The sequence below is a fragment of the Amblyomma mixtum genome, chromosome 8 (assembly GCF_055824585.1).
Source record: "Amblyomma mixtum isolate Tamu chromosome 8, ASM5582458v1, whole genome shotgun sequence".
NCBI classification, from domain to species: Eukaryota; Metazoa; Arthropoda; class Arachnida; order Ixodida; family Ixodidae; genus Amblyomma; species Amblyomma mixtum.
The window spans coordinates 26352676-26380287 of NC_143019.1; the positions used below are offsets into that span (position 1 = coordinate 26352676).

General features: G+C 47.6%; 2 protein-coding genes across 2 annotated transcripts in view; one reads left to right on the forward strand and one right to left on the reverse strand.

Moving 5' to 3' along the window:
* The first annotated feature begins 2989 nt into the window (after positions 1–2989).
* LOC149331785 (uncharacterized) overlaps positions 2990–27612 on the forward strand; it is a 297794-nt gene continuing 273171 nt past the window's right edge. The window contains exon 1 of the mRNA XM_089556880.1: positions 2990–3629. Coding sequence (XP_089413006.1) covers positions 3411–3629 — 219 coding nt within the window. The 5' untranslated portion in view covers positions 2990–3410. The remainder of the gene's footprint in view (positions 3630–27612) is intronic.
* LOC149331786 (toll-like receptor Tollo) lies at positions 15147–18845 on the reverse strand. Its single transcript, XM_089555569.1, has 2 exons — positions 18544–18845; positions 15147–16836 (listed from the first exon to the last, which is right to left on the reverse strand). The coding sequence occupies exons 1-2, from the start codon at positions 18792–18794 to the stop codon at positions 16566–16568; spliced, it is 522 nt and encodes a 173-aa protein (XP_089411695.1). The 5' UTR covers positions 18795–18845; the 3' UTR covers positions 15147–16565.

Below are 27612 nucleotides of genomic sequence, written 5' to 3' on the forward strand. Positions count from 1 at the left end.
TGTTCCATTTCCTTCCCTAAAAAACAATTTTCAATTTCCGGAGCCCTCTACAATAAACCTTCTGTCCTTTTTCTTTCACTCCCACCTTCCTCCCTCCCGGCGCGATTGAGGTGTCCACCAAGTAGTGAGAGTGACCGCGCGCGTTTCATTTCCTTATAATCGTTATACGTTAGGCATATTACAGTGTGTGGCATAGTTGTGAATTATTATAATCGCGCTGTATTCTGATTGGAGAAGCAGTAAAAGGCTGACGTTTGCAGTGAGAGGTAACTGTTATGTCTCATTTATGAGTTTCTGCGCAACTGAAAAATTATTTTTTTAGTCGCTGCTTGCTCACTCACTCGGTCCTATTGTTCGTTTTCTGCGACAAAAGAAGAAGGCGCAGCTGCTAGGACACGTTTGGCTCTATATGTGCAGTGAGTGTGCTGCGTCCGCATGTTCCCTTAATTCGTCAACATGGAATGTTGTGTTGCGTCCGCATTCTGCGGTTACCCTTAATTCGTCGACACGGAAAGTGCATCTCATTTGATTTCCTTTATCAGTCACGGACTCGGGCTATGAGCGGTGCTGTAGTGAAGGGCTTCGGAAATTTCGGCCAGGATCTTTACCCTGCACTTATATCACCGGCCTCTAGCATGTCGCCTCCATCGAAATTCGATCGCCGCGGCCGGGATCAAACCTGCGTCTTTCGGATAAGCAGCCGAGCGCCATTACCACTCATCCACTGCGGTGGCGATAAGTTTCCCATCTATCGCGCATCGCTCACCGACCGTCGTCTACATGCTCATACAAGGTAACTTTTAATCCAGAAAATTGAGATGAAAGTTATTGCGTGTAGCGTGTCACTGTTGACGTAAAAATTTCGACCCTAAAATTATAACATGATTGTTTTCAATGCGAGGGTTAATTTTTAGAGCAACGCTTTGGGTTAGCTCATGTAAAGGAGAGCAGTTCGCGGCAAAACTACAATGGTAGGCACTGCACACGTCTACACGAGCGGCAGCCAATAGCTAGATACCGAGCATCGTTGTGTACGGGAACATATGGCAAGCTGGGAGTTTATCAGTTTATCATACTGCGATAATGTGAGAATAAATCAGAAATGCAGGTTGAAGAATGGCTCCGCATGGCCTTCATTACGGTAGAAAAATGCTATGACAATCGTTCAATGCAGCAACGCCTTTAATGACTGCGTTTTGCCCCCTTGTCTACAAATTTTTCTCCGTTAAACTTTCGTCTGTTTGCACATTGGAAAAATCATTGAATAGAATACACAGAAGAAAATGAGTTTCAGCGGGATGCGAAACTATGCCTCTTGGCTGCAAGGCTGACGCACTAACCACTCACCCACTGCCGCAAGATTTTAGTTCCCGTTTCAATGCGGTATTTCTGTCTGCATAATAAGAAACCGATGAGCGATGTTTTTTTTTTCAAAATAAACCGCCGCGGTGGCTCAGTGGTTATGGCGCTCGGTTGCTGGTCCGAAAGACGCGGATTCGATCCCGGCCACGGCGGTACAATTTCTATGGAGGCGAATTCATAGATGCCCGTGCAATGTGCGGTGTCAGTGCACGTTAAAGAACCCCAGGTGGTGGAAATTTCGGGAGCCCTTCACTACGGCGTCCCTCATAGCCTGAGTCGCTTTGGAACGTTAAACCCGAATAAACCAATCTATCTCCTTCTTCTGAACCAAAAAACGTTACAGATCATTGCGGCTACCAGCACTGGAGGGACGAAGGCATTGGCGCCTCCTCGGCACTTGTCGCCGCTCTTTGCCTCTCTTTGATTCTCTTTGCCCCTCTTTTCCTCTGTTTGATTGATCAATTGATCAATTATCAATTCATCGATTACCCAATTGGTCATCGATAGACTGCTTAATTATCCATTGTACTTTGTTTTCATGGACCAATCATTAACTAATTGATTAATTATCGATTAATTACCGATTTACTCTGATGATATCCTCTTTTCATCAATTTCCGGAGCCCGTCTCTCATAGCCTTAGTCGCTTTGGGACGTTAAACCCCACAAACCAAACCAAACCATCAATCGTCCATTTTGAGTTTTCACATTTCGCGCCACGATTCGTTCCCCCCCCCCCCCACTTCCTATACACCCATCCACCCTACTGAACCGTCCATTGACTTTCGCTTATAATTAATTCCCTAATTACTTCACGTGAATCAAACTTTTTAGATTGATTACTTTTAACTCATCAAACACTTTTCCATTCAATTCAAACTTTTATTTCGCTGTTTTTCAGTTTTTCACTATTTTACTGTCCACTCCCTTTTCATATCTGCTCACTATGTCGACGTCCGCGCTATTTCGGTGTTTTTTACATTTTTCGTTCTAATTAATTAACTAATTACCCTATTCCCATAGTTATTTGGCATCATCTTGATGTCCTCTTTCGATTACAACCACTCGTTTGACGCTACCTCTTAGCAGAACGTCACAACTGCTGCGGACATGTTCTGATGACACGACTCCACCAACATAGCCTATAAATGCTTTAGCATTAATAATTTCCTCTCCAACCATGGCGGCTCAGTGTTCAGCGCGCTAGGCTACTGAGCCAAAACACCTAGTTTCGAACCTTGCCGCGTTTTTATCTAGGTGAAACGCGAAAGGTGCCCGTGTGTACTGCGATGTGAGTCGATGTTAAATCTAGATGGTAAATTGGTAAATTGGTTTTTGAGGAAAAGGAATGACGCAGTATCTGTCTCACATATATCGGCGGACACCTGAACCGCGCCATAAGGGAAGAGAGGAAGGTGGGAGTGAAAGAAGGAAGAGAGAAAGAGGTGCCGTATGGAGGTATCCGGAATAATTTCGACCACCTGGGGTTCTTTAACGTGCACTGACATCGCACAGCACACGGGCGACAAGGTGAGCTCGGCGCTGCCATCTCGCAACTCATCGGTAGGCAGCACATGAACACCATCACCATTTCACCAAATTGGGAACAGAACATCATCGTCTGTGGCACGCAGAACCCAGAGGTGGTTAAAAAGCTACTCACGGACCTTCAACTCAACACCAGCAGAGGATCGCTCGCATTTCACGGCCACCTCAAGCTCACCGGTGATGTGTGTCGCGGTGTGATATCTGTTCATAACTTAGAAACCAGTGAGTCACTAAAACATAATGTGCAGTGGCGCGGTGGTGAACTAGTTCATGTTCGCAAGCTGGGACAATCAAACGTAGCTGTGCTGACTTTTGAGGGACGCACCGTTCCGCGTTACGTCCACTATAACGCAGAACTGACTCCCGTCAAGGAGTACAAAAAAACAGTGCCAGCGTGCTACCGTTGCGGCACACTGGGGCACCGGGTGGACAACTGTCCCACCCCGGTCAAGGAAAGATGCGGCATTTGTGGCCAAAACGTGGGGATTGGTACTGAGGGGATGGCCCCCCACGTCTGCAATCCTATGTGCTTAATCTGCGGGGGCCCGCACCTCACCAGCTCCCGCGAATGCACCGCCAAATTCATTAAGTTGCCGCAGCCAGGGCCCAGGACGCCATCCAAGGGAGCCAATGCCGGCGCTACACGGGGAGGGCGGCAGCAAAACAACCAGAAGACGCCACGTCGTGGCGTGATGCCTCCCCCTGCCAAGACAGCAACGGTAACGCCACCACCCGGAGCAGCGGAGTTCCCAGCTCTCAGCGCTTCATCTGGCGGCGCCGCCTGCAACCAACCAAAGGTAGGCAGCTGGGCGAGGGTCGCCTCCTCTCCTTCCCCTCCTCCCTCCTCCCCCACCAGCACCGCCGAGACGCAGGAACTCAAGCGCGAGCTCGCCCTCTTGCGAGCTCAAAACGAAAAACTAGCCAGCGAGCTTAACTCGCTCAAATCCCAATTCCATACTCCGCCCGCGTCGAGCGACGAGGCAGAAAACATTTCAGACAGGGAGATCCCTCCTCCTGTGGAGAGTCGCGCCGCGGCCATGGAGACCCGGGTCACCGCAATTGAAACACAATTGGCTGACCTCCCCAAAATTATCCATGATACCATCGCGCGTCAGGTGGAAAGTGTCATCGCACAGGTGACACAAGCCGTAACGCACATTATCCAAAAATGGATAAAAGACAATCCGCGCGTTCTCAAACGCGTAGGACCCATCAGGGACGCTAACCGCCCCTCAAAATTCAATAGAGCTATTCTCGATGACTTTGACTTTTCGGAAGACTCCTGCACGTCTGCGCCGGGCACTAGCGGACTGGGGAGTCTTAACAACGTGACCCCACCCTCCGCCTCCGACCATGGCCCCCAACCCTAAGTCGCGAGCAAGAACAACTCAGCCGCTTACACTAACGCAGTGGAACTGCCGGGGTCTCAAGAACCACAAGAAGCGGACTCATCTCCGCCTCTTTCTTGAGAACCTTGAGTTCCTCGTCGCCGTGGTTGCCCTTCAGGAACCCGGCGCCGGTACCAAACTCACAAACTACACTACATTTCAACACAACCCGCAGACATGTATACTTGTTCACAAGCGATACACTGCGCAGGAGGTCACACTTCCCACAACACCGTCTTTCCCATACACGATGGTTTCAGTGCTGCCCCTAAAGCGGTCTGACCCACCTGTACACATTCTAAATATTTACTGCCCACCGAAACTTAAGAACGTCACGTTCAATGAAATTTTCACTCAAGCTGTGCAGGTGGCGGGTACGGATCCCCTCCTAATCGTCGGCGATTTCAACGCCCCGAGCAGGCTATGGGGATACCCCCGGGAGGACAGGCGTGGGAGGAAGCTTGCGGAACTTCTTTCCACACTTGGACTCACCCTGCACACTGACCCCGCATACCCAACACGTGTCGGCAATTCCATTCAACGAGATACTTGCCCGGACCTCACATTTACACGCAACATACGCCATGCCGACTGGCTGAATACAGAGGACACTCTAGGTAGTGATCACTGTATAATCAACACAACCATTTACATGCGTCCCCTGAAACGCCCACTAAAACAAGCTCGTATCCCTGACTGGACGACTTTCCGCACCTCTCTACCTATCGTAGACCCCCTCCAGTCGGGATACGACGCCTGGTCCAAATCGCTCACGTCTACACTCACACAACACGATAAGCAGATACAGCTCACAGAAACACAAACAGACGTGGACAACCACCTTCTCCACCTTTGGGAGGCCCGTCGCAGCCTCACGAAGCGATGGAAGAAACAGAAACATAACAGACGCCTAAAGAACCGCATCCTCGAACTCACACAACAGGCAGCGGAATATGCTACTCAGCTAGCCGACACTAACTGGGTGGACCGGTGCAACGCGGCTGCTCGCCAGATGTCTGGCCGCAACACGTGGCGCCTGTTCCGCGCTCTCATCGATCCAACACAAACACGCACGGAAACCCAACGCCAATTACATAGGGCCTTGCACAACTTTACAGGAACGACAAAACAGCTAGCGCACACGCTCAGGGATCGATACCTGTGCACCACTAAGGACCCCCGGCAGGCGGCGTTCTCGTATGCAGGCGAAGAGAACACGGAGCTGGACAAGCCTTTCCAACTCCACGACCTCCGGGCAGCCTTAAGCAAAATGAAGCGGGGCACTGCACCCGGGCGCGACAAGGTTACGGTCAAGCTCTTGGCCAACCTTCCCGACGCAGCCTACGCCGCGCTCCTCAAATACATCAATAGCATTTGGGACGGAGAGACTCCTCTCCCTCTCGATTGGAAATCGGCTCTCGTGACCTTTATTCCGAAGGCCGGAAAACCTATTGATGTGGAGAACCTTCGCCCCATCTCCCTCACGTCTTGTGTCGGCAAGCTGATGGAGACGATGGTGCGCGACAGACTCTCCGATATTCTCGAAACACAGCACACTTTCGCGGACACCATGTTCGGTTTTCGCCCTCACAAGTCAGCACAGGATATACTTCTGCAACTTCACCACGACATCTTAGATCCTGTCGAATGTCCCCACAACGACAAGGTGGTCCTGGCCTTGGATCTTAAAGGCGCATTCGACAATGTCAAACACGAAGTAATCCTGGACCACCTCAGTAACACCAACTGTGGCCACAAAACATTCAACTACATAAAACAATTTCTTACAGACCGTCAAGCCTACATACGCATACAAGATGCGGAACACGGGCCATACACCATCCGCTCGAGGGGAACACCTCAAGGCGCGGTCCTGTCTCCCCTCCTCTTCAATTTGGCAATGCTTCATCTTCCCTCCAAATTGTCTTCTTCGCCCGGGATACATCACGCTCTTTATGCGGATGACATTACAATCTGGGCCACGCAAGGTAACCTGGGCCACATGGAGTCCTGCCTGCAAGCAGCGGCGACCCTAGTCGACGACTACGCGGCCTACTGCGGACTCCAGTGCGCCCCAGCTAAATCAGAATTTGTGCACTTACGTCCCTCCCCTCGGGACACAACACCGCTTCGCATCAGTCTCCCCTCGGGACCGATCCGGGAGGCCAAGGAGATCCGCGTCCTTGGCCTCGCCTCTTCATACACCACCAACTCAGAGTCGACACCACCGTAGCCAAACTTCGCACGGTGGGAGACCAGGTGGGCCGAACGGTCCGCCGGGTCTCCAACAAGCGGGGCGGATTACGAAGCAAGGATGCACTGCGGCTTGCCCATGCTTTCGTAACGAGTAGAATCCTCTACTCAACTCCCTACCTGCACCTGCGCAAACACGATGATGACCAACGGGAGGTCATCCTGCGGTAAGTCATCAAGCGGGCTCTCGATCTCCCGGTCACCACGTCCAACCAGAGACTTCTGGCCTTGGGCGTGGTGAACACATTCCGGGAGCTTCGAGAAGCCCACTTAGTCAACCATACACGCGTCTTGCACAGACCACGTCCGGTCGCCGCCTCTTGGACCGGCTACACATCAAACACGACTGCCACATTGAGGAAAGGGAGAGAGTGCCAGAACCCTGGAGACGCGCCCTCCGGGTCCGACCCCTTCCCCGCAACATGTCCAGAGAAGACCATAGCGGTCATCGCCAGGCGCGCGCGGAAGCGTTGGCGCGATACTATGGTAACCAAGAACATGTGTATTACGTAGACGTTGCCGGCCCACACCACGGGGGGTGGTACACGGCCGCAGTCGTACACAACACAAACACAGTTAACGGGCTCACTTTCAAAGCCTACAGCGCAACACACGCGGAGGAGATTGCCATTGCTCTGGCTCTCACGAATCCCAAGTCAAAACACATCATCACCGACTCGCGAGGGGCCTGTCGGAACTACGAGTTGGGCTGGGAGAGAGAGAGAGAGAAACCTTTATTTACAAAGGAATTCGGGGCACGCCCCAGGGTCCCCGCACGACCCCACTGCACTCAAGTGTTTATGTTCCTGAGGTCCATAACACTGGCAGCACGGCCGGTGGCGATGGTCTGCACGGCCGGGTCCTCCGAATGCAGCAGGGTCTCCCAGTCCTCCCAGGTCTTGAGGTTCTCTAGGTCCCGCGGGGGAGGGTCCGCCGGGCAGAGGGAAAGGATGTGGAGGGAAGAAGCGAAGGGTTCTGGGCATAGGGCGCAAGCAGGAGTGGGGAAGGAGGGATGATAGTGGGTTAGGGTAAGGGGCGAGGGGAGAGTATGTGTTTGTAATCTGCGCCAGAGTGTTGCGTGTCTGTTATCTAGGGAGGGGTGGGGCGGGGGGTAGTGCTGGCGAGAGGCTCTGTATGCCTGGGTCAGCTCACTGAATGAGTGCATGCGATCCTTCGTGAATCCCCGATCCGAGGCCACCTGAGCCCGGTTTAAAGAACCTCGGGCTAAAAGGTTGGCGGCCTCGTTTCCGGGATTCCCGGAGTGCGCAGGCACCCATATCAGCTCCACTTGGCGGGGCGGGGGTGCATCGGGCGAGTCCAGTATGCCAAAAACAGGGACATGAACTCGGCCTCGAGCAAAATTTAGAATCGCAGTTTTAGAGTCAGTTAAAATATACCGGGCTTCCGTGCGGGTTATAGCAAGTGCAATGGCGGCTTCCTCTGCAGCCTCTGGGGACGTATCTGGAGGGAGAGGTAGTGTGAAGAGGGTGGATGAAGAGGAGTCCACCGCAGCTGCTGTCGCTTCATCACCCGTGCAGGCAGCGTCCACCCATACGGCGTCCGGCTGGTGGCCGTAGGCTCGATGGAGTGCCTTCGCACGGGCTCTGCGGCGCTGCTCATGGTGGGACGGGTGCATATTCCTCGGGAGCGGCCTGATGAGAAGCTCTCGGTGAAGGGGATCGTGGGATGACGAGAAGGGTTGGGTCGTTGGCCGGTATTTTGATTCCCAGGGAGTCCAGGATATACCGACCTGTGGAAGTTTTTGTGAGCCTGATGTATTGGGCCTGTCGGTGGGCCTCCACCAGTTCCCCGATCGTGTTGTGGAGGCCCAGGCCTAGTAATCTGTCTGTGGGTGTGTTCAGGGGAAGATGAAGTGCTACCTTGAATGCCTTGCGCTCCCCCGCTTGCCTGGCGCATACTGGAATATAGCTGTCGATCTGAAGATCCAACTCCACGCAACCTGATTTGGGCCCCCGGTCACCAGGGACTCCAGGGAAACGAACAGGCCGATCAGGCCGCCCGCGCACTCTCTCACCGGGCTATCTGCCTGTCCTTGGAAGGGTACTCCCAATCAGACAATCTGGCCATTACATTCAAACAAATCACCGATTACTACAAGGAGGAGCACCGGCGCTACACGGCCCCTTGTAAGGGTCTGGATCGCGCTGACGAGCGCCTCCTCATCAAAATTCTCACTAACACTGTACTGTGCCCGGCGGTGCTTAAACATTTCAATACATCCTTTGATGGCACGTGCCAGTTCTGTGGGGAGGTGTCTGACACCTTCCACATGGTTTGGGCGTGTCAATCTAACCCATCTATCCCCCCCAACCCCAACCCCACCAGAGAGGACTGGGAGGCGGCCCTGCTCGGCTGTCAAGATCTAAAGAGCCAAAAGGTCTTGGTTCAACGGATGCGGGCGGCGTTGCTTGCCAATGGGGCCCCGGAATAGGGGCTCCACCTAGTACTGTGAGGGGAAAGGGCCAATAGGGTCCTACCCCAATCACCCTTCTGTAAAAATTTAATTGCCCATAAATGTTTTTCACCACCATCGCCTTCATCGAAACGCAGCCGCCGCGGTCGGGTTCGAACCCGGGTACTCCAGCTTGGTAGACGAACGCCTTACCACTGAGCCACCGCGGCGGGCTTAAATTTAGATGCCGAGCTGGTAAAAATATTCCGCACCTTAGCACTACAGGACCTCTTTATATCTCTCACTTCTTTCACTCCCTTCTTCCTTTCCTCGCGAATGAGGTGTTTACCGGAAAGTCGCACGGGTACTGGGCCTTACTTTTCTTCAAAACTAAATTTTCGTACTCACCACAGCCTGCATTCCAACTAGTAGACACACAGTCTCATCATGTGTCTGCGCGTGATTTGGTCTGCACCACTTGCGGAACTGATTTGGAGAATCAGGAGGGCTGCTCTGGCTTCCGTCTCCGTAATGTCGGTGTCGAGCGTTCGATTAGCTTGTCCGCGCTCTGTAATCTGGCCGGCCAGTCGATCATCCAGATTACGAAATGCTTCAACCAGTGCTGGAGGGATGATAACCTCCCGCAGTCCTGGCGCTACGCGAAGGTAATATTCATGCCCAAACCCAAAGAAACATCTTAAACTCCAAAACCTTCACCTGATTTAATGACTCGGGAAGCTCTTCGAGCATGTTGTGTTAGCGAGACTCACAAGTCACATGTCGGACAACAATCTACACCCGCAAAGCATGGTGAGATTCCGCCCCCATCTATCCGCACAGGACGCCATGCTGCAACTCACACACGACTTTTTCGACCCGCTTCTTCCGGGTCACACCAAGACAGTCAGCGTTGGATCTCTCTAAAGCCCCAATATTAGTCTCAATACTACTGCATATTCATAATCTTGCTATATCATCTGGCATCTTTCCAAAAGGTATGCAAATAGTAAAAGTGATCGTAATTCACAAAGGTGGAGCTGCGTCGGATATTTGTAGTTAGAGGCCTGTTTCAATTCTGGCGATATTATCTAAAGGTCTGAAGAAAATTAATTACTCAAGAATAAATAGTTTTCTAACCAAACACACACTTTTATCAGACAGTCAGTTCGGTTTCAGAAACCAAAGGTGTACAGAAATGGCACTGATTAAACAGAAAGAGATACCAATAGATTCACTTGAAGCCAGGTTGGTTGCATTCGGCGTATACATTGATTTTTTCAAAGCCCTTTGATTTGTTGAATCACAATTTACTCCTGCATAAGCTGAATTACTATGACATTAGAGGAACCGGTCTATATTTAATGCAGTTATATTTGAAACTCCGCAAACAAATGGTTTCCATTAATCGCAGTTATCAAACTTACAACCTCTTCTCTCTGGAGTACGGCAAGGCAGCATTCTGGTTAGTTTTTAATTTTTACATCAATGACATATTTTAAGCTCCTTTTCCTGTGCACTTCATAGCCTATGCAGATGACCTTAGAATGCTTGTCTCAGGCAAACATAAAAACTGACCTGCTAGAACATGGCAATCAATTTCTAGAATTCTTGCGTCAATGGTCCATGAAGAATTTACTTAAGAGTAAACACCACCAAGATGAAAGAAACATTATTACGAACTAAAAATACAATGGTGTGGGCAAATCTTTACTTCTGGTTAGGAGATAGAAAAATCGAGGTCGTGCAGAATGTGAAGTGTCTCGGTGTTGTTTTAAGCGAATCGCTCAATTGGGACATGCATATTGAAAACATCTGCCCAAAAATGAATGAAAGTAATGGCTTCTTATGTCGTTAGAGAAGCAGACTTTCGACAAGAGTGAAAGTACTAATTTACAATATATTTATACTGCCAAACATAACTTACTGCCTCATGGTCTGGGGGACAACGACCAAGCAGAATGAAATGAAAATTCTACTGGCTCAAAAACGAACAATTGGATTAATAGCAAATTTCATGGACCGCTACTTTATAAGGTTGGATATGAAAACTTCCCAGTTATTTTCATACAAATTAATTTCTCGGTATAAAAATGCTGTTCCCGGTAATGAATTTATTTGATCAGGTCTCAACCTTACTCGTTATATTTCAGCTTACAATATACGGCGCAAAATCACATGATCCATACCTTTCTACAGCACTAATTATTGTAAGCAGTCACTGATATCTAATTCAGCACGCTATCTTAATATTCTTAAAAAGAACGACACCATAGGAGAAGAGACTTCAAGGCATGAATTAATCGCAGTTATTCATATTTTCCAATCTACATAGAAAGGACACCGCGATGTAGCAATATCTACTGTCGACATACTTTTGTTTTACTTGTAGTGTATGTGTGGTGATTTCAAAAGCATTTTTCAATAAAACGCTGTGAAATGTGCCCGTCATAATCTTATGCAATGATAGCATAGTATGAATTTCATCGAATTGTTTTATGGAGATATTTTGTTGCTGTAGTTCTTTTATTTTCTGAGTGCACCCTCTCACTTCTATTGTGATCAGCTAATGGGGCTATACGCCAATGCAGAGGGCGCAGGCTGAGTTTCAAGCTTCATCCACAAAGCTTTTGGCCCTGCGTCCTTTCTCCTTTGTTACTCTGTAACGCTGAGAGAGTGAAATAAGGACTTCATTTCATTTCATTTCAAAATCATCGTTATCCGGTGCCCACGTTTGTTCGTATAATCCAAAGGTCGAACAGTTGTCTACCACATGGTCGCTGGCTACGCTAGCGTCAGGTGGAGTCGATCTGATTTCCGCGTAAAGGCTATCGACAATGCCTATAAAGCCGAGGGCCTCACCGTTCGGGGCCTGGAACAATAGTTAGAGACAACTAGCTTCTATTACAAACGCACCCCGCATGAGCTGTATCACGTTGGTTAAAAAGAGAACTTCGTGTAACGAGTAAAAACGACATCCATTTATTTTGGGGTCGAGACGGCTGAAGGCCCGAGTGGCACTCGATGATTTCTCTTTCGAAGCTTTCTTGGCTTGGCTTGCCTTTCGACTTGGGGTGGGCTTGTTTCTGCTTTGGTTTCGCAACAGGCTGTAAACGAATTTTAATACCCCTCGTCTGACATGTCTCACTTCGGATGAAAGAGGGGTTTTGTTGCAGGCAGGTGATCTCAAGATGATTGCGTGCTAGAATCAGTAGCTAATCTAGCAACGAGTGTTAACTCTAAATTGAAATACAAAATTTAGTAGCTCTCTCTGTCATTTTCCGTTCTTAATCTTCTCCATTGCAAGCGAGTGGTGGTGTGGCTTCTGCACATATATTTTTGAATCGATTGCAAATTCCTTGCAACGAGTGCCGAGTTACCTTGCCCCGGTATTCTTCCGTGTAAGCGCCGGGTTTGTGACCACGCCATATACGTAACGTCGGGGGGCGGTAACTTTTCCAGGGCAACATCCGCTCCCTTCTATACACGGCGTCCATTTGCTCCCGACGCGAAGCGCGACAGCATCCGGTGAAGCAGTCAATCTCGGAGAACATCCTGCTTTGCGTTTCTGTTACCGCCGAGTAGCATCCGCTTAAGTAGGGTGTCTTCATTCCAAAACAGAAACATTGTGGCTGACTATTGATAGCGCACTTCCCGTCTGACGCCGGTAGCCGGAAAAAACACTCCGCTGGCTGTTAGTTCTGCAGTTTAGAATGCAGTACTTTTGGAAGCACTTTGCAGAAGTTGTCCCTGTTCGTGATTTCGACCACTGCGACGGCCCGCAGCGCTGCTGGTTATATTTGTGAAACTAGGACCCAACATTGATGAACGATCTTATATCGCGTTCAGGTGTAGAGTTGCGAATACGCACGAATAATCGGATTGCAAAATTGGGTCAGTACGAAGAATCGTATCTTTTGATGGGCCACCTTTGTCAGAGTGAAGAGATTTTGGATGGACGCCTCTTTCACTAGGGTAGAGGTGTGCACCAGATTAACTGCTGAGTAAAATAGGGTATCATTGGTCCTGTGATGCCTTTAAGTCATTGCGTGGGGCCACGACGAGCTGTGCACTTCCTTAGTAAGGGACCCGGAAACCAGATTATACGAAAGGGTCTCATTAAGGACCCTACAAAAATGGCAATTCAGGATGCCGGCCTTGCTGCACAAGAATGTTTTGCACTCCTTCGGAAATTTGTGATGCGCTGCCGACAGCGCAAACTTCGACTGATATGACAGGACGGGAAGGCCACATAATTTACGTACTGTTGGAAGAGTACGATGGTGTTGTCATGTCCTCGGCTTCCTCAAATGCACTGAAGGGGAGAGGGTGGGGGGGCGAATGTCAAGTTCATAATTTTGTGAAATAAGCTCGCTAAGTTGATAATTTTGTGAAATAAGTTCGCTAAGTTTATAATTTTGTGATATAGTAACCGTTAAGCCGGCTAAAGATTGCAGAGTACACCGCTCTTATAATAACACTATTTCTAGGCTACACAAACATCAGTACTGTGAATTGCACACACTCCCAAAAGGTTGCGGCTTTGAAATGCACACAGTTGTGTACAACACACCCTAAAGTGCTAATTAGTGCCTGTTTTTGATACGCTTTTAATATGTAGCGATAGGTGAAAAGAAATTCCAACGAAGACAATTGTTTACCGCAAAAACATGCAGTAGCTTTTTTCACTTTTTTTTTAAAAGAGCTGTTCAGTGGATGGCACAAGCGTTGCTTAATAAGCGCCAAGTCCTTACAAGTGCGGCCCAGTTGGCGCCGTTTTCACAGGAACCGCCGGAGAATATACATAACCAGGACATCAATTATCCTTTATTCATGAACTCGCGGCGTCGAACAGCCCACTTTTTTTGCGCACATTTAAGCGGCATTACGAGAGGGTTGAAGAAGCTCGCTGAATTTAATTTTCTGATGCTTTACTGAAAACGATGCAGTGTACCTGGAAACCACAAGCAGAGTTTGGGCGTTCTCCGTTCGGCAACCAGTTCTGCTGCCATCACCAATGTCATTATCAGCCGAACTACGTACCCTGAAGGACGAACGCCTCTCCCACGCACTTCTAGTTAATGTCCTGTAGCTGTAGCCACCGTATCGCCGCATAATTCCTAATCTCACCCGCCCTCCTTACTCCCGACGCCCCTAGCGGCGTTGACCTCTCTTCATATTCACTCGTGTAGAGGGCGTCACGATTATTACGTCCTGCACATTCGAATTTCTTCTTCTTTATTTGCGCCTATTGTTTTTTTTCCAGCTGGCTGCGATGTCCCTAAGAAAGGACCACGCTTTTCGTTACCGTCCATGCGTTTGGCCTATAGGTTAGTACGGCTCTCCTGTATTTTGACGAATATCTGTGACATTGTCACTCAAATGAGCTTCCACCCAGTTCTTATTCTTGTTACTTCGCTCTCGTTGTAGCGATCTGGGCCCGTTGCCTCTCCCTACATAGACACTTGATCATTGCTTTTGATCTCTTCCTATTATTTTTCAGGTTCACTGTCCTGTTTCTGCCAGTTTAAGTGTTCGCAAATTCTTTGCAATTCATTCCCGGTGTCACTTAGCTATGCAGTGTGATCAGCAAACCGGAGATTGCTCAGGTATTTCTGTTAGGTTTGATCCTCAACTTTTCCCAAGTAATATCCCGAAGAACCTATTGCAAACATGCGAAGAATGTACTGGAGAGATTATGTCTCTCTCCCTGGCATCCTTTTTTTTTTTTTAGGGGGCGTGGAGGGGGATTTAGCACTCTCCTTATGGAGGCCTATAGGGGCTGAGCAGCCGCTATAGACATTTTCCGGGACCTTTGCTTATGTCTTTTCTACACCCTGCCAGCGTAGTTGGTAGTAATGTGGATAGAACCCACAAGATGACTTAAATACCAAACATTAGTGCCTTGTGACGTAGATGATTACCCCTTGATGTTCAGCCCGGTTCATCAAGCTAAGCATTTAGGTGCCCCAGGAAGATGTAAAAGTGGCAACCAATTATTGTAGCCCTCCTGTTTGCGTGTGAATCACACTCACTATCGTTCACCATCTTTCAAAGGCAGAATTACGCTGGCGGGCTCTGTGTTCCAGCGAACAGTGATATTCGTTGCACGTGAAGCGTGCGTGAAGAAATTTCTTCGAATTCTACGAAGTGTCGGCACTGCAGGATTATCAAATTGGCTCTCCAGCAGTCGAATATATTGATGTGGCGTGGTAAGCCAAAGAAGAGGACATGACGACAGAAGAAGTATGATTTTATTGGCTGCGGGCCTAGCACAAGGGCACCGTCCCGCGTCACTGCCTGCTTGTTCGTCTTTTTTGTGACATTACCGGAGGCCACCGAGTGATCATCCCGATAGATTACTTGAATTCCGGAGGATGAGGCAGCAGTGAGCATGGTCAGAAATGATAGAAGAAGATGAAAGGCTTGCCATCAGGAAGAACGCGATGGTTTGATGAAAGGTCGCCGGAGCTTGAGGTCCAGCGGTCGGTCGCCCAGAGCAGAAGGCCAAGGTTTATGGATTGGTCGGACAGCTTGAGCGGTTGTGCCGTATCGGTTCTTGTCGTCGTCGGGTCAATAAGCACCGGGTCATAGCACGCCTGCTCCTGGTCGTCGTGTCTTGTGGCCGGGCCGGGTCGGTTCCCGTAAAGTCGAGCGGGGGTTGAGCCGGCCGGTGGAATCCAGGTGCCCTCGGTCGATGACCAAGGCGAGCAGAATGCGTCGATACTCGAGGGACCAGAATAATGATCTATACCCCGCACGTCTAAAGAGGACGACATGAGGACATATGAAATACGATTTTATGTCTGCGGGCTTAGCGCTACTGCTCCGTGTCGCCCCACTGCCCGCATCTTCGTCCTGTTTTTTGTAACAATATTATACAAGCATAGGAAACAGCGAGTCTCGGTAGAAAAACGAGACCTGTTCGTGATGTTTTCCTGAAGGAGCAAAGATGGACATTTTTAGATGAGGAGAAGGTGTCGTGATCTAACACACGTTTATTGGAGCACTTCATGCGTTTTCTTCTTGTTTTGTCAGTATTCAGTTGTGGTGAGGAATTAAGTGCGCTCATTTTGATTCTATCACGAGGAGTAAATAGATTGGATATGCTGGAATATGGGTGAAGAGGAGATAGCCAGAAGGTCAGCTTCCATGAAAGTTTTGTTTGTGAGTACAACTACTGTTCAACGCCGTAAGTACGCTTATTTTAACGTAAAATGCCAAGACAGTGCTGTCGGCTTCAAAATGGGTTTTTCGTGGACCCTGATTAGAAAAGTAGTATTAAGTTTAAGTGCATCGATAAGTGAAAATTGTGCCGTAGCAGGGGATAGCAGAAAGTTAGGTAGGCGAATGAGATTAGGTAGTTTGCGGGGATACGGCGGCCGCAGCTGGGAATTAGAGAGACATAGGAGTTGCCTTTGCTCTGCAGTTGGCGTAATCAGGCTGATGATGATGATGATAAAGATGACACACTCCAGAACACCACTCTCCAACAAACTCAGACAGTCTGAGTGTTTGCCGAACTTGCTTTCTAACTGGAATGCTTAGGCGCAGTTGAACTCTACAGTCTCAAGCGCGGTCACTTTTTTTTTAATGGCGTCGAGTTAGACAGCAGTAGGCTGCGGGGTTTCGTGGGTTATGAGCTTCTTCCCGGAGTCTATCTTGGGCATCGACCTGTACAGCCTGTCCCAGAAGTTCGGCTCTCCCCAGCAGAGGTAATTGGCGGTCCGCATGTAGAGACGGAGGTCTTCATCGAGGGATCCGGGGGCTACTTCGTTGACAAGCACAATGATCAGCCTGTTGATGCTGTCCTGTAGCGCTTGCTGGTGTGCTAGTCGAAACTTCAAGCGGCACCACTCGCTCGCCACAAAATTTCTGCACCATAGAAAATACAGCGTTAGCATTTGCAGCTGAAGTTTTTCTTTTTATGTCACTCTAGACATTGTACCGTTCTCTAAGCACACCCAGACACACAGATATTCGGGTTATACACAAAAAATCAAACATTCCCCAGATCAAAGAGCCGGACCTTTCCATCTACTTGGATGCATCGGCCCCGCTGAAATGCAAGTGCGTGATAATACGAGCCAAATTTGGTAATAAGTGATGCAACCATATAGGCGATGCTGTATGCTGTCAATAGGATACGATAGGGCATCTTGTAATGTCCAACAGGAATAAGGTACCTAGAGGGCTACCCTGTAGCCACCCTCTTTCTGTTGGACATTATAAGTTTTATTACCCTATCCTATCCTATCCTATCCTATCCTATCCTATCCTATCCTATCCTATCCTATCCTATCCTATCCTATCCTATCCTATCCTATCCTATCCTATCCTATCCTATCCTATCCTATCCTATCCTATCCTATCCTATCCTATCCTATCCTGCGTGTTAATTCATATGAGACATATTACGCTCTAGGGCTGCATGGGGAATATGTCTTCTTTTGTACGGATTGTTTTTGTTTTTACATATTTTTTTATATAGAAACCGTGAAGGATGAGTCGGTGCGGTTCACGCAGGTGGAATGTAAAGCAAGGCAGACATTAAGTACACCTTTCAAATTTTTTAGGATTATCACACGAGCATGGACCTTTCGCTTCATCTTCACCCTATGACGGAGCGAATCTGCAAACACGGCGAGGGTTTCTGCATAGGAAGGAATGGTAGGCCAAGGTGACCTTCATCTACTAAGATGTTCCCATGTGGCTAAAGTCAAAGCTGCGCGATGTCCCCGCTTCCTTCGTTTGTCGCATTGCTTGACATACCCGTCTCCAACAATTATAAGAGGACAAGCGAAACGAGCAGTTAGCAGCAAGTTTAGCATTGAACATTCGAGTCTCGTAAATCTGAATTTCGTTATGTCGTTGTTTTAAAATTTTACAAGAATTATTATGGGCGGGCAAGAAAAAAACGAACAGCCGCAGAAGACTCACGTTTTCATAGTTCGGCTAGCGAAACCTGACTTTCCTTGAACTTAATAACTTTTTTTGCGTTATGTCGGAATGTAAAAATTTCAGGGGGCCCTTTGACTGTCCAACGTGCGTAGAGGCGAAAGCCGTTCCCGCACCACTTCGACTACCTCTGTTGTTGATTAATGACTAATTACAAATTTATACCTAGTTACAAATTGGTTTGGTTGGTTTATGGGGTTTAACGTCCCAAAGCGACTAAGGCTATGAGAGACGCAGTTACAAATTAATACCAACCACTAAACAGTGAGTAATTACTAACTATTACTAATTAATGAATAATGACTACGCAATGTGCTTTATGACCAAGACATGAGTATTCATAGCTACGACATACTACACCCCCGATGATGTCATCAGCTTGACTGAGAGCTGTAGTGTGACATCACTGGGCGAACAATTAAGTAAATTTTCAAATTGTCCCTTACAATCGTTCCTTAGAAACCGAAAAACAAATTCCCACTACAAAATTGCTGCAATCCCGGCTCAGAACATGGTATCAGGCAGTTGAATCCATCCGCAGCGCTCAGTTTCCGCCATACGGAGAGCTGTAGCAGTGGGGGTACTGCTGCAGTGACCTATACGCATAAAATAGTGCATTCTCACTTTGTGACGAGCAACAATGTCCGCCTGGAGCAGGTGACAGCGTCGCGTATGATGTCCTGCAGAAGGAATCCGCCCTTGAAGTTCCGCTCGTAGGTGCAGTACGAGATGCCGACAGCCTCTAGTCCCGGAAGGAGTTGCTCGTGAACCCACGCTGCGTCCTTGCTGCTGAACGAGAGGAACACGTCGAACAGCTTATCTGCGTCCACGTCCCCCTCAGCGATGCAGTGGAGCCAGCGGCAGACACCTCGCATGTGCAGCCACAACTTGAGCTGCCGTTCACCGTGCACGTAGGCAACCGAGAGTGCTAGAATGACCCCCACCACTACTCCTGTGGGCGAGAGAAGAAAGTGGACTCGCTGTACCCATGATCTAAAACCACAGAGTGGGAAACCACCGGTACGCACCGAAGAAGGACAGGAGGTACGTGATGTATGCTGGAGAAGATATAGTACAAAGTTGGTTTGGTCCCAAGGTCATAAGCGCCCTCTGCGAAACATGTGCGTTGAAGCTTCCCGCGCATGTGATGTGTTTGGCGTCCCTAATCTGTCGGAGAGAATGGAAGTAGAGCCAACAGAGTCAAGCAAAGAATCATACAAGAAGTTAGGGTAGCCATTCAACAGAATAAAAAAACGAGTAACTTAGAATGGCGGAAAGCACAATTGGACAGATCCTTTCCCCAATGATTTTTCTGGACTGTCTATGACGATGCATTCTAAACACGAATACACCTATATGGGAGTAAATAGAGAGTAAGCTGTCCTATAGCGCACTCTCTTTTTTAAAGGGTGTGTGCTAGAGGAAGACTTTACTCCCTTTCTACATCTTTCTGTTTAGAGTGTACTTACCACATTGACGTGAGCTTCCATCCATTGCCTAAACGAATAATCGTTGCAGTCACACTGGAACGGATTGCTGGAGAGCCACAAGGAAGTCAGATTGAATTGATGAACAAGTGCATGCGGAAGTTTCTTCAGCCTGTTGCTCCTAAGATCGATAGAGCGCACTTTGTCAGGCAGGGCAGTCAGATTCAGGCTCGAAATCCGATTATTTGCTAACAAGAGCACTTCCAAATCTGGCGCGCCTTTTTTGATACGTTCGTCGAGCTCTTCGAGCCGGTTGTCACGCAAATCCAACTCGGTGGTGTTTAGAGGAAACAAAGCAGGCGCTCGGTTCAGTGTCGCAGACGAGCAGTTCACGGCAATGGCTAGGTTTCCAAACACTTCACGGCAGGTGCAACTGCAAGCCGGATCACAGCCGTCCTTCCACGTGACCAAGTTCTCCTCTGTCAGACTGCGGAGAGAGTTTCTTTCGAGCCAGTGCGGGTTCGCGCACTCCGGGTTCCCTATTAAGCGCACATCGCTGTCTTCTTGAAGAAGCCAGGCCAGTCTGCAGTCACACAGCAAAGGATTGCCTATAGGGAAAGATCATGGAAACAGCATATCATAAGAAAGCAAGTGCGAGTAAAAGATGGGTACAACCAATAGCAAACTCTTGTGCTTATACTGTGCCTTTATATTACGTTCGAAATTGTATTTTTATTTTCTGCTTTTTTCCTCTCTAACAGCTTGCTTGGCTTGTGCTGACACTTCATTCTTTACTATTTGTTTCCTTTTAAAAATTCCTTTCTTGGTACGATTATGTATACGCTTTAGTTATGATACTTTTGCTCCCTTAACTAATGTTCGCGTGTTCCCCTTTCTGTAACATACTCCCTAGAACAATACCTACGGGCGATTTGTAGAACCGTAATAATTAAACAAATTAATAAATAAATAAAGGAAAGTTGTACGAGAAAAAACTGCCTGATGAGATTTTTTCCTATTTTCAGTAGTTTATTTTTTACGTTTTTGTAGCGAAAGCAACACTATGCGAGTCGCCGAGCCATTTCGCGGAGCTGACGAAAGGCCATTCTACGCATGCGCGAGGAGCAGTGACGTCACACGGCGCACAGCTGGCGCGCCGCCGCCGTCGCTGCGCGGGTGACTCAGAGGTGACGTCGCCGGCGCTCGCCAGTTGCGCATGCGCAGTAGCGGCGCATAGCTAGCGTGCCAGGGCCGGCGCCGCTGCCGCGCGCTCTCCATCGCCTCTCTCTCTCCTCGTTGCTTTCGCAATCCTCCAGGTTTAATCAGAGCTGAACCACTGCCATTTTTTTTATAGAAGAAACCGGTCTCTGTACCTAGGTAATAACGGAGTCGCTTTTATTGTGTGCTGAGCCTTGCGTGCCTATTTCTTGCCCTTACTTGGCACGAGTAATAAGCCTGCAAACATTCAGCAAGCTCTCAAATGGTAGGACATCCAAACATTTCCAAAAGTGACGACAATATGCATGTAACGGGCATTTGTGCCAACTTCTTCCTGGAATAATGCGTGGTGCTTTGCCTCACATTTCATTAGTCAAAAGCATAGTTAATCAGATAAGGCTTATAGCTGTTCCCTCTTCACTTTCGGCATTTAAGATCAAACAAGTGTGTCACACAGGAGCTTTGCCACTCTAGGAAGGAGTTTAATGTCGCGAGGCGTAGGGTTGCATGCGCTCAGTTGAAACTTTGGAAATTGATTTGTCGCAGCAACGTCAAGCTACGACAAGTCTCACAAATGGGGTAGGCCGGAATTAGCGATCATTGATTGATTACAAGAGTGTTATTTGGTTTTCATTACGAGGGAAATTTACATCAGCTATAGTGTGTTTTAAAAAGAATTTTGTTATCCTGTTAGTTTTATTTGGGACAGTTTACAATGCTTCAACTCCCTGCATAATGCTATGGGTTGTAATCTCCAGACTTGCACACAATTTGAGTGATGGAAAATATCTAGTTTCTGGGCTTCTATCAGTGAACGTTTTAAGTGCAGTCTCTATGTCTAAGCTATTTCTGAATTTAAGTATGGCTGGGTCCCTACTCCTCACCTTCCTGAACACTTCTGCATCCTCTGCTATGGCAGGATGGACGCACATTGCGAAGTTTGTTTCAATTTTGTTTGCCAGATAGGACATTTGCATCCACAGAGCCTTTTTTGTTCGCGGGAGAGGTGTTTCCGATTCCAAAACATTGCTTTCAGTGAATTTTACTACTTTTCCTCCCCTACGATTCTGATAATCTTTGAAGGTTTTCTCCTCCTATGCACACTTTCCTGCCTATTTCGTGCCTTCACATGGGAGTCTACCATAAAAAAAATCTATTAGGTATTTGTTCTCTTCCGTGCTACTTTGATGACTTCATATAACCTGGCGTCTATTCTTAAGCTTTCTTTATTTTTCTTGATATAGTAAGCTTTTACTGCTTATTGAGCCAGATTACGATGAATTACACGTTCCCTTATACCCGTAAGAAGTCTAGGATAATAGCAGATATGCGTTTAATGATTCAGACCCAACCCTCTCGGCCGTGCAGTCAACGCCAATTTGAGCTGGTGTAGTTTGTTCTATCGGCGCGGAGCCTGTCCTTATCTTTTCCCACCCTTACAAAAATTTTTTTAGACAGTTTTTAGACTGTCCATAGACTTCTGTTTATAAAGTCTGTAGACTCTCTATAAAGAAATCCTAGAGAACAATCAATAGGCAATACAAGCGGTATAGACAGTCAATAGACAATGCGCAGATTCATTGCCATACACTTTTAGTAAACTTTTGTCTATAGAGAGTCTATAGACTATGAATAGAAAAAAAGGAATATCTATAGGAAGGCAATGGAGTCTATAAGAAGTCTATGGACTCTCTAAAGACCATTTTTACAAGGGCAATTTCAGTTGCTCTCGGTTGAGCAGAGCTATATTAGGCCTAGCTTAATGCTGCTATGCTCATTATTAAAGATTTAATCTCAATCAAAGAAATAAGCCTGAAATGTTAATGAGCCCCTGTATTCCCAAGCTTTGCCAGCACGGTACGGATTTGTGCCCACGATAGCTGGATTGTTTGAAGTTGCGCACATTAAAGCGCTTCACAAATCTTGAAAGAGGTAGTGAAATGTAATATGAGCTTACGGTCCACGGTCACCTCTGGTGTAGCTATCATGCGACGTGGAAAATCGCTTCGACGAAGCAGTTTAATCCGATTTCCTGTGAGTCCGAGGCTCCTCAGGTGCACTGCTCCAGTGAAGGCCCCTTCCACGTTGCCGATGTTGTTTGCGACTAGAGAGATGAAGCCGAGGAAAGTAGTGCGTCCGAATTCGCCGCTTTCCAAGTATTGTATTCGATTGTAGGAGGCATGAATGTATTTTAGATTTGGGAGGTGTCTGAGAGAGCCGTTGAGAGAAAGCAATTGGTTGCCACGTATACGAAGCACGTTCAGAGCCACAAGACCCCGGAAGGTATTTTTTCCAACCCACTGAATATTGTTTTCGTCCAAACTTATATACAAAAGGTGTGTATTATCTTTGAAGTTATCATCAGGAACATGACTGACAAGATTGCCATTAACAGAGAGAGTTCTTAAAGTACTAAGCCCATCAAAGACGTTAGCAATACTGGTGATGCGATTAAAAGATAGTTTTAGTGTCTTGATTCGATGTGTGTTCGTGAATGTTCCTATCACACTGAACAATTTGTTTCCCGATAGCTTTAGAAATTCTAATTTGGAATCGGTGCCAAAAGCAGACCCGTTTAGGTAACTTATATTGTTTTGGCTAAGGTCCAGACGACGCAGTCCACGAAGGCTTTTGAAAGCTCCGGGCTTTATGTCGCTTATTTGGTTCTCGCTTAAGCGGATCACTTCGATCAATGCACTCGTCGATGCGAACGCAGGTATACTGGCAATCCTGTTGTTTGACAGGTTGATTTCTTTCATGTAAAGTGCATTCGATTTCGCAAGCCCATTGATGTCCGTTATCATGTTGTACCGGAGGTCGACTCTCTGAAAAAGACGTACAATGACAACAATCAGAATAGTATCCAACCAAAAACAACTGGGCGATATTTGAACGGGCAGCGATAAAAAGTGGAGTTAAGTCGGGTGAATCGTATTGAATATAACATCAAAAGAAAATTCATCATCATCATCAGCAGCAGCCTGACTACACCCACTGCAGGGCAAAGGCCTCTCCCATGTCTCTCCAATTAACCCTGTCCTTTGTCAGTTGCCGCCACTGTATCCCCGCAAACTTCTTGATCTCATCCGCCCACCTTACTTTCTGCCGTCCCCCGCTACGTTTGCTTTCTCTTGGAATCCACTCCGTTACCCTTAAGGACCAGCTCTTATCTTGCCTTCGCATTACATGCCCTGCCCAAGCCCATTTCTTCCTCTTGATTTCAACTAAGATGTCATTAACCCGCGTTTGTTCCCTCACCCACTACGCCCTCTTCCGATCTCTTAACGTTACACCTATCATTTTCCTTTCCATAGCTTGCTGCGTTGTTCTTAACTTAACTTAAAGAAAATTGGCAAGGTTATATTATCCACCGTGCAGATAATGCAGAACAGTGGCACTCTTGTGAAAACTTTTGCTGGCGGAGTAAACCTTCTCTCGAGCCCCTTGTTATTTTTTTATTCCCATAGGCAACATAATGATAATGAAAAAATATAGTATAGATGCTTCATATCGCCCTCTCCATCAATAGCCGAATTTAATAATCTATAAATTGTCTGGAAGGTAAAATTAGAAGTTTGATATCGTCAGGAGTTGATTGCCTGCGGATGTGTGTTTTTTTCCTGTATTGAGGGCACGCCGGCAGTGTTACTTCGCACGAATGTTCCTCACTTTTGCGCCTGCCCGTGTCTGCTTTAGCGCCCATTAGTGGGATGACATGTACAAATCATAATATGCAGGAAACAAAGGGAAAGTACATATGCGACTTTAAGTGAATCCCGCACATACTGATTGGAAGATAAGAACGTCTAAGCGCACAGAAAGTAACTGACTGATTTATTTTTGTGCTTGGTGTGTATTGTCTGAAATGCATCGCTCAGCCTAATTCTGGCCATGACAAGAAAGCCGATATTGCCTAAGTTATAAAGAAATAAAGAAAAATATTGTTACCTGCACATTAACCCGGTTATTAAATCGGCTGCCCGAACCCATTATAAAAATGTTCGAGAACCGCGAAAGCTTCAGAAATTAGTACGTCAATATGGCAACATTGGGCATTTGGTGTACAGGGTGCCGCCAGTACGAGATTAGTTTAAATCCAAATGAAGGCTTCGAACCAACTACAAGGCCTCTGGACAGCTTACAGTGTTTAATAGAAGTTTGTGTAACGTATATATTAATGCGAAAGCCTTACTAGTCCTTACTAGTCCAAATTCGAGAAAAGCCAGCGGCATGAGTGTGTGTTAAAGTATATGCAGCTGTTAAAATATAGCTAGGTTTAGTTTACTACCCCCCAAAATCAAGAAATTCCTACCGAATGGCGTGAGGCATCAATAACATTTTCTAGAATATTTATAGAAGGATGTCTTAAAGAAAAAAAATCTCCGCCAGCACTACCTCCGTGTTCGACTAAAGAGCGGTAGCTTCATCGGTGTGCTAAGTCACTCAGGACACGAACTGCAAAGCATGATCAATGTGTTAGACAGGCAGGGAAGAACGGTGGGGCTAAACATTAACATGCAGAAAAGCAAAGTAATATTCAACAGTCTAGCAAGAGAACAGCAGTTCGCAATTAGTGGCGTGGTGCTAGAAGTAGTAAGAGAATATGTCTATTTAGGGCAGGTAGTGACAGCTAACCCGGATCATGAGAGGGAAATAACTACAAGAATACGAATGACGTGGAGCGCATATGGCAGTTTCTCTCAGATAATGAATGACAGTTTACCGATATCCCTCAAGAGAAAAGTATACAACAGCTGTATCTCACCGGTACTCACCTACGGGGCAGAAACGTGGAAGCTAACAAAGATGGTTCAGCTTAAGTTAAGGACAACGCAGCGGGTTATGGAAAGAAAAATGATAGGTGGAACGCTAAGAGAACGAAAGCGGGCGGAGTGGGTGAGAGAACAAACGCGGGTTAATGACATTCTAGTCGAAATCAAGAGGAAGAAGTGGGCTTGGGCAGGGCATGTAAGGCGAAGGCAAGATAACCGCTGGTCCTTAAGGGTAACGGAGTGGATTCCAAGAGAAAGAAAACGTAGCAGGGGACGGCAGGAAGTTAGGTGGGCGGATGAGATTAAGAAGTTTGCGGGTACACAGTGGCGGCAACTGACAAAGGACAAGGTTAATTGGAGAGACATGGGAGAGGCCTTCGCCCTGCAGTGGGCGTATTCAGGCTGATGATGATGATGATATTCAGCATGCGCATAGAAGCCAAAATGCAAACATCCGCGCATGTTTCCTTTCCGGAAACATCCCAAGACACAAGCAGTGCCATCTACCTCACGTATTGTGCACTATATAGTATTGCCATTTACAGCCACCTTTACTATACCTGGTATATTTCCTCGTCATATCAGTTCATAAATTTTATAAATATGTGCACAATAACAAGACAAATCGTTTGATACCATCCGGAACCCCCTGCGACAAATGGTTCGGCCGTAACGGCCGTCTGAAGGTCTTCGGAATGCAATGTTTGGGGTGCAACGATCGTCGTTATACATATTTTGGGCTTCATCTCAATTAGTAATTTTATCCTCAGGAACATGCCAATCATTTTACACCATTTGGGACATTTTGCGTCACATGGGTGGCCTCGGAATTTTATGCAAATGATGGTCCCGGGGGGGGGGGGGGGGGTCCCACTTTTATTACAGCTGTACTTACACATATATTATAACGGATCGAAAGTATAGGTATCAATTGAGGAGCTACGCCCGTGGTTGTTATGTGGTATAGTGTGGTCAAGTGATTACTGTTTTGGTCAACTTGACCTTCATTGTAGACAGACGCATCCTTGCCAGACGCACGTAGTAAGAGCTAAACCTGTTAAAGCTTTCAGCGATGCAGCCGGCCTGCATTAAGATAACTCCTAGCAAAAAATATCCTGACGAGAAAAGGGACCTGAATTTGGAACGGGCATCGAACTTAATTGTTAAGCGATGGAATAAACGTATATTTTACTATTACTTTCTAGTAGCATGTGATTATCCGGAGTTTGTTACCTCACACACTCCAGCCGCTTCTGGTCTCTTAACGTTACACCCATCGTTTTTCTTTCCATAGCTCGCTGCATTGTCCTTAACTTAAGCATAACCCTTTTCGTTGGACTCCACGTTTCTGTACCATCGGCGAGCCCCGGTAAGATACAAGTGTTGTATACTTTTTTCTTGATGGATATTGGTAAATTGCCATTCATGATCTGAGAGAACCTGCCACATTCGCTCCACCCCATTCTTATTCTTCTAGTTATTAGCCTCTCATTATCCGGATCAGCGGCAACTACTTGCCCGCTGATCCGGATCAGCGGCCACTACTTGCCCGCATGGTCAACCGGGTCTCCAACAAGCGGGGCGGATTACGAAGCAAGGATGCACTGCGGCTTGCCCATGCTTTCGTAACGAGTAGAATTCTCTACTCAACCCCCTACTTGCACCTGCGCAAACATGATGATGACCAACTGGAGGTCATCCACCGGAAAGCCATCAAGCGGGCTCTCGACCTCCCGGTCACCACGTCCAACCAGCGACTTCTGGCCTTGGGCGTGGTAAACACATTCCGGGAGCTTCGAGAAGCCCACTTAGTCAACCTATACACGCGTCTTGCACAGACCACGTACTGTCGCCGCCTCTTGGACCGGCTACACATCAAACATGACTACCATATTGAGGAAAGGGAGAGAGTGCCAGAACCCTGGAGACGCGCCCTCCGGGTCCAACCCCTTCCCCGCAACATGTCCAGAGAAGACCATAGCGGTCGTCGCCAGGCGCGCGCGGAAGCGTTGGCGTGATGCTATGGTAACCAACAACATGTGTATTACGTGGACGTTGCCGGCCCACACCACGGGGGGTGGTACACGGCCGCAGTCGTACACAACACAAACACAGATAACGGGCTCACTTTCAAAGCCTACAGCGCAACACACGCGGAGGAGATTGCCATTGCTCTGGCTCTCACTACTCCCAAGGCGAAACACACCATCACCGACTCGCGAGGGGCGTGTCGGAACTATGAGTTGGGCTGGGCTCCCCCGCTTGTCTGGCGCATA

What these genes read in the sequence shown, in the direction of transcription:
- LOC149331786 (XM_089555569.1), bottom strand. Translation starts at nt 18,794, where the DNA reads ATGCGAGGTGTCTGCCGCTGGCTCCACTGCATCGCTGAGGGGGACGTG. An exon ending in ACATTGTTGCTCGTCACAAA is followed by an intron (nt 16,837 to 18,543) that starts GTGAGAATGCAC and finishes TCTATGGTGCAG; the next exon opens with AAATTTTGTGGCGAGCGAGT.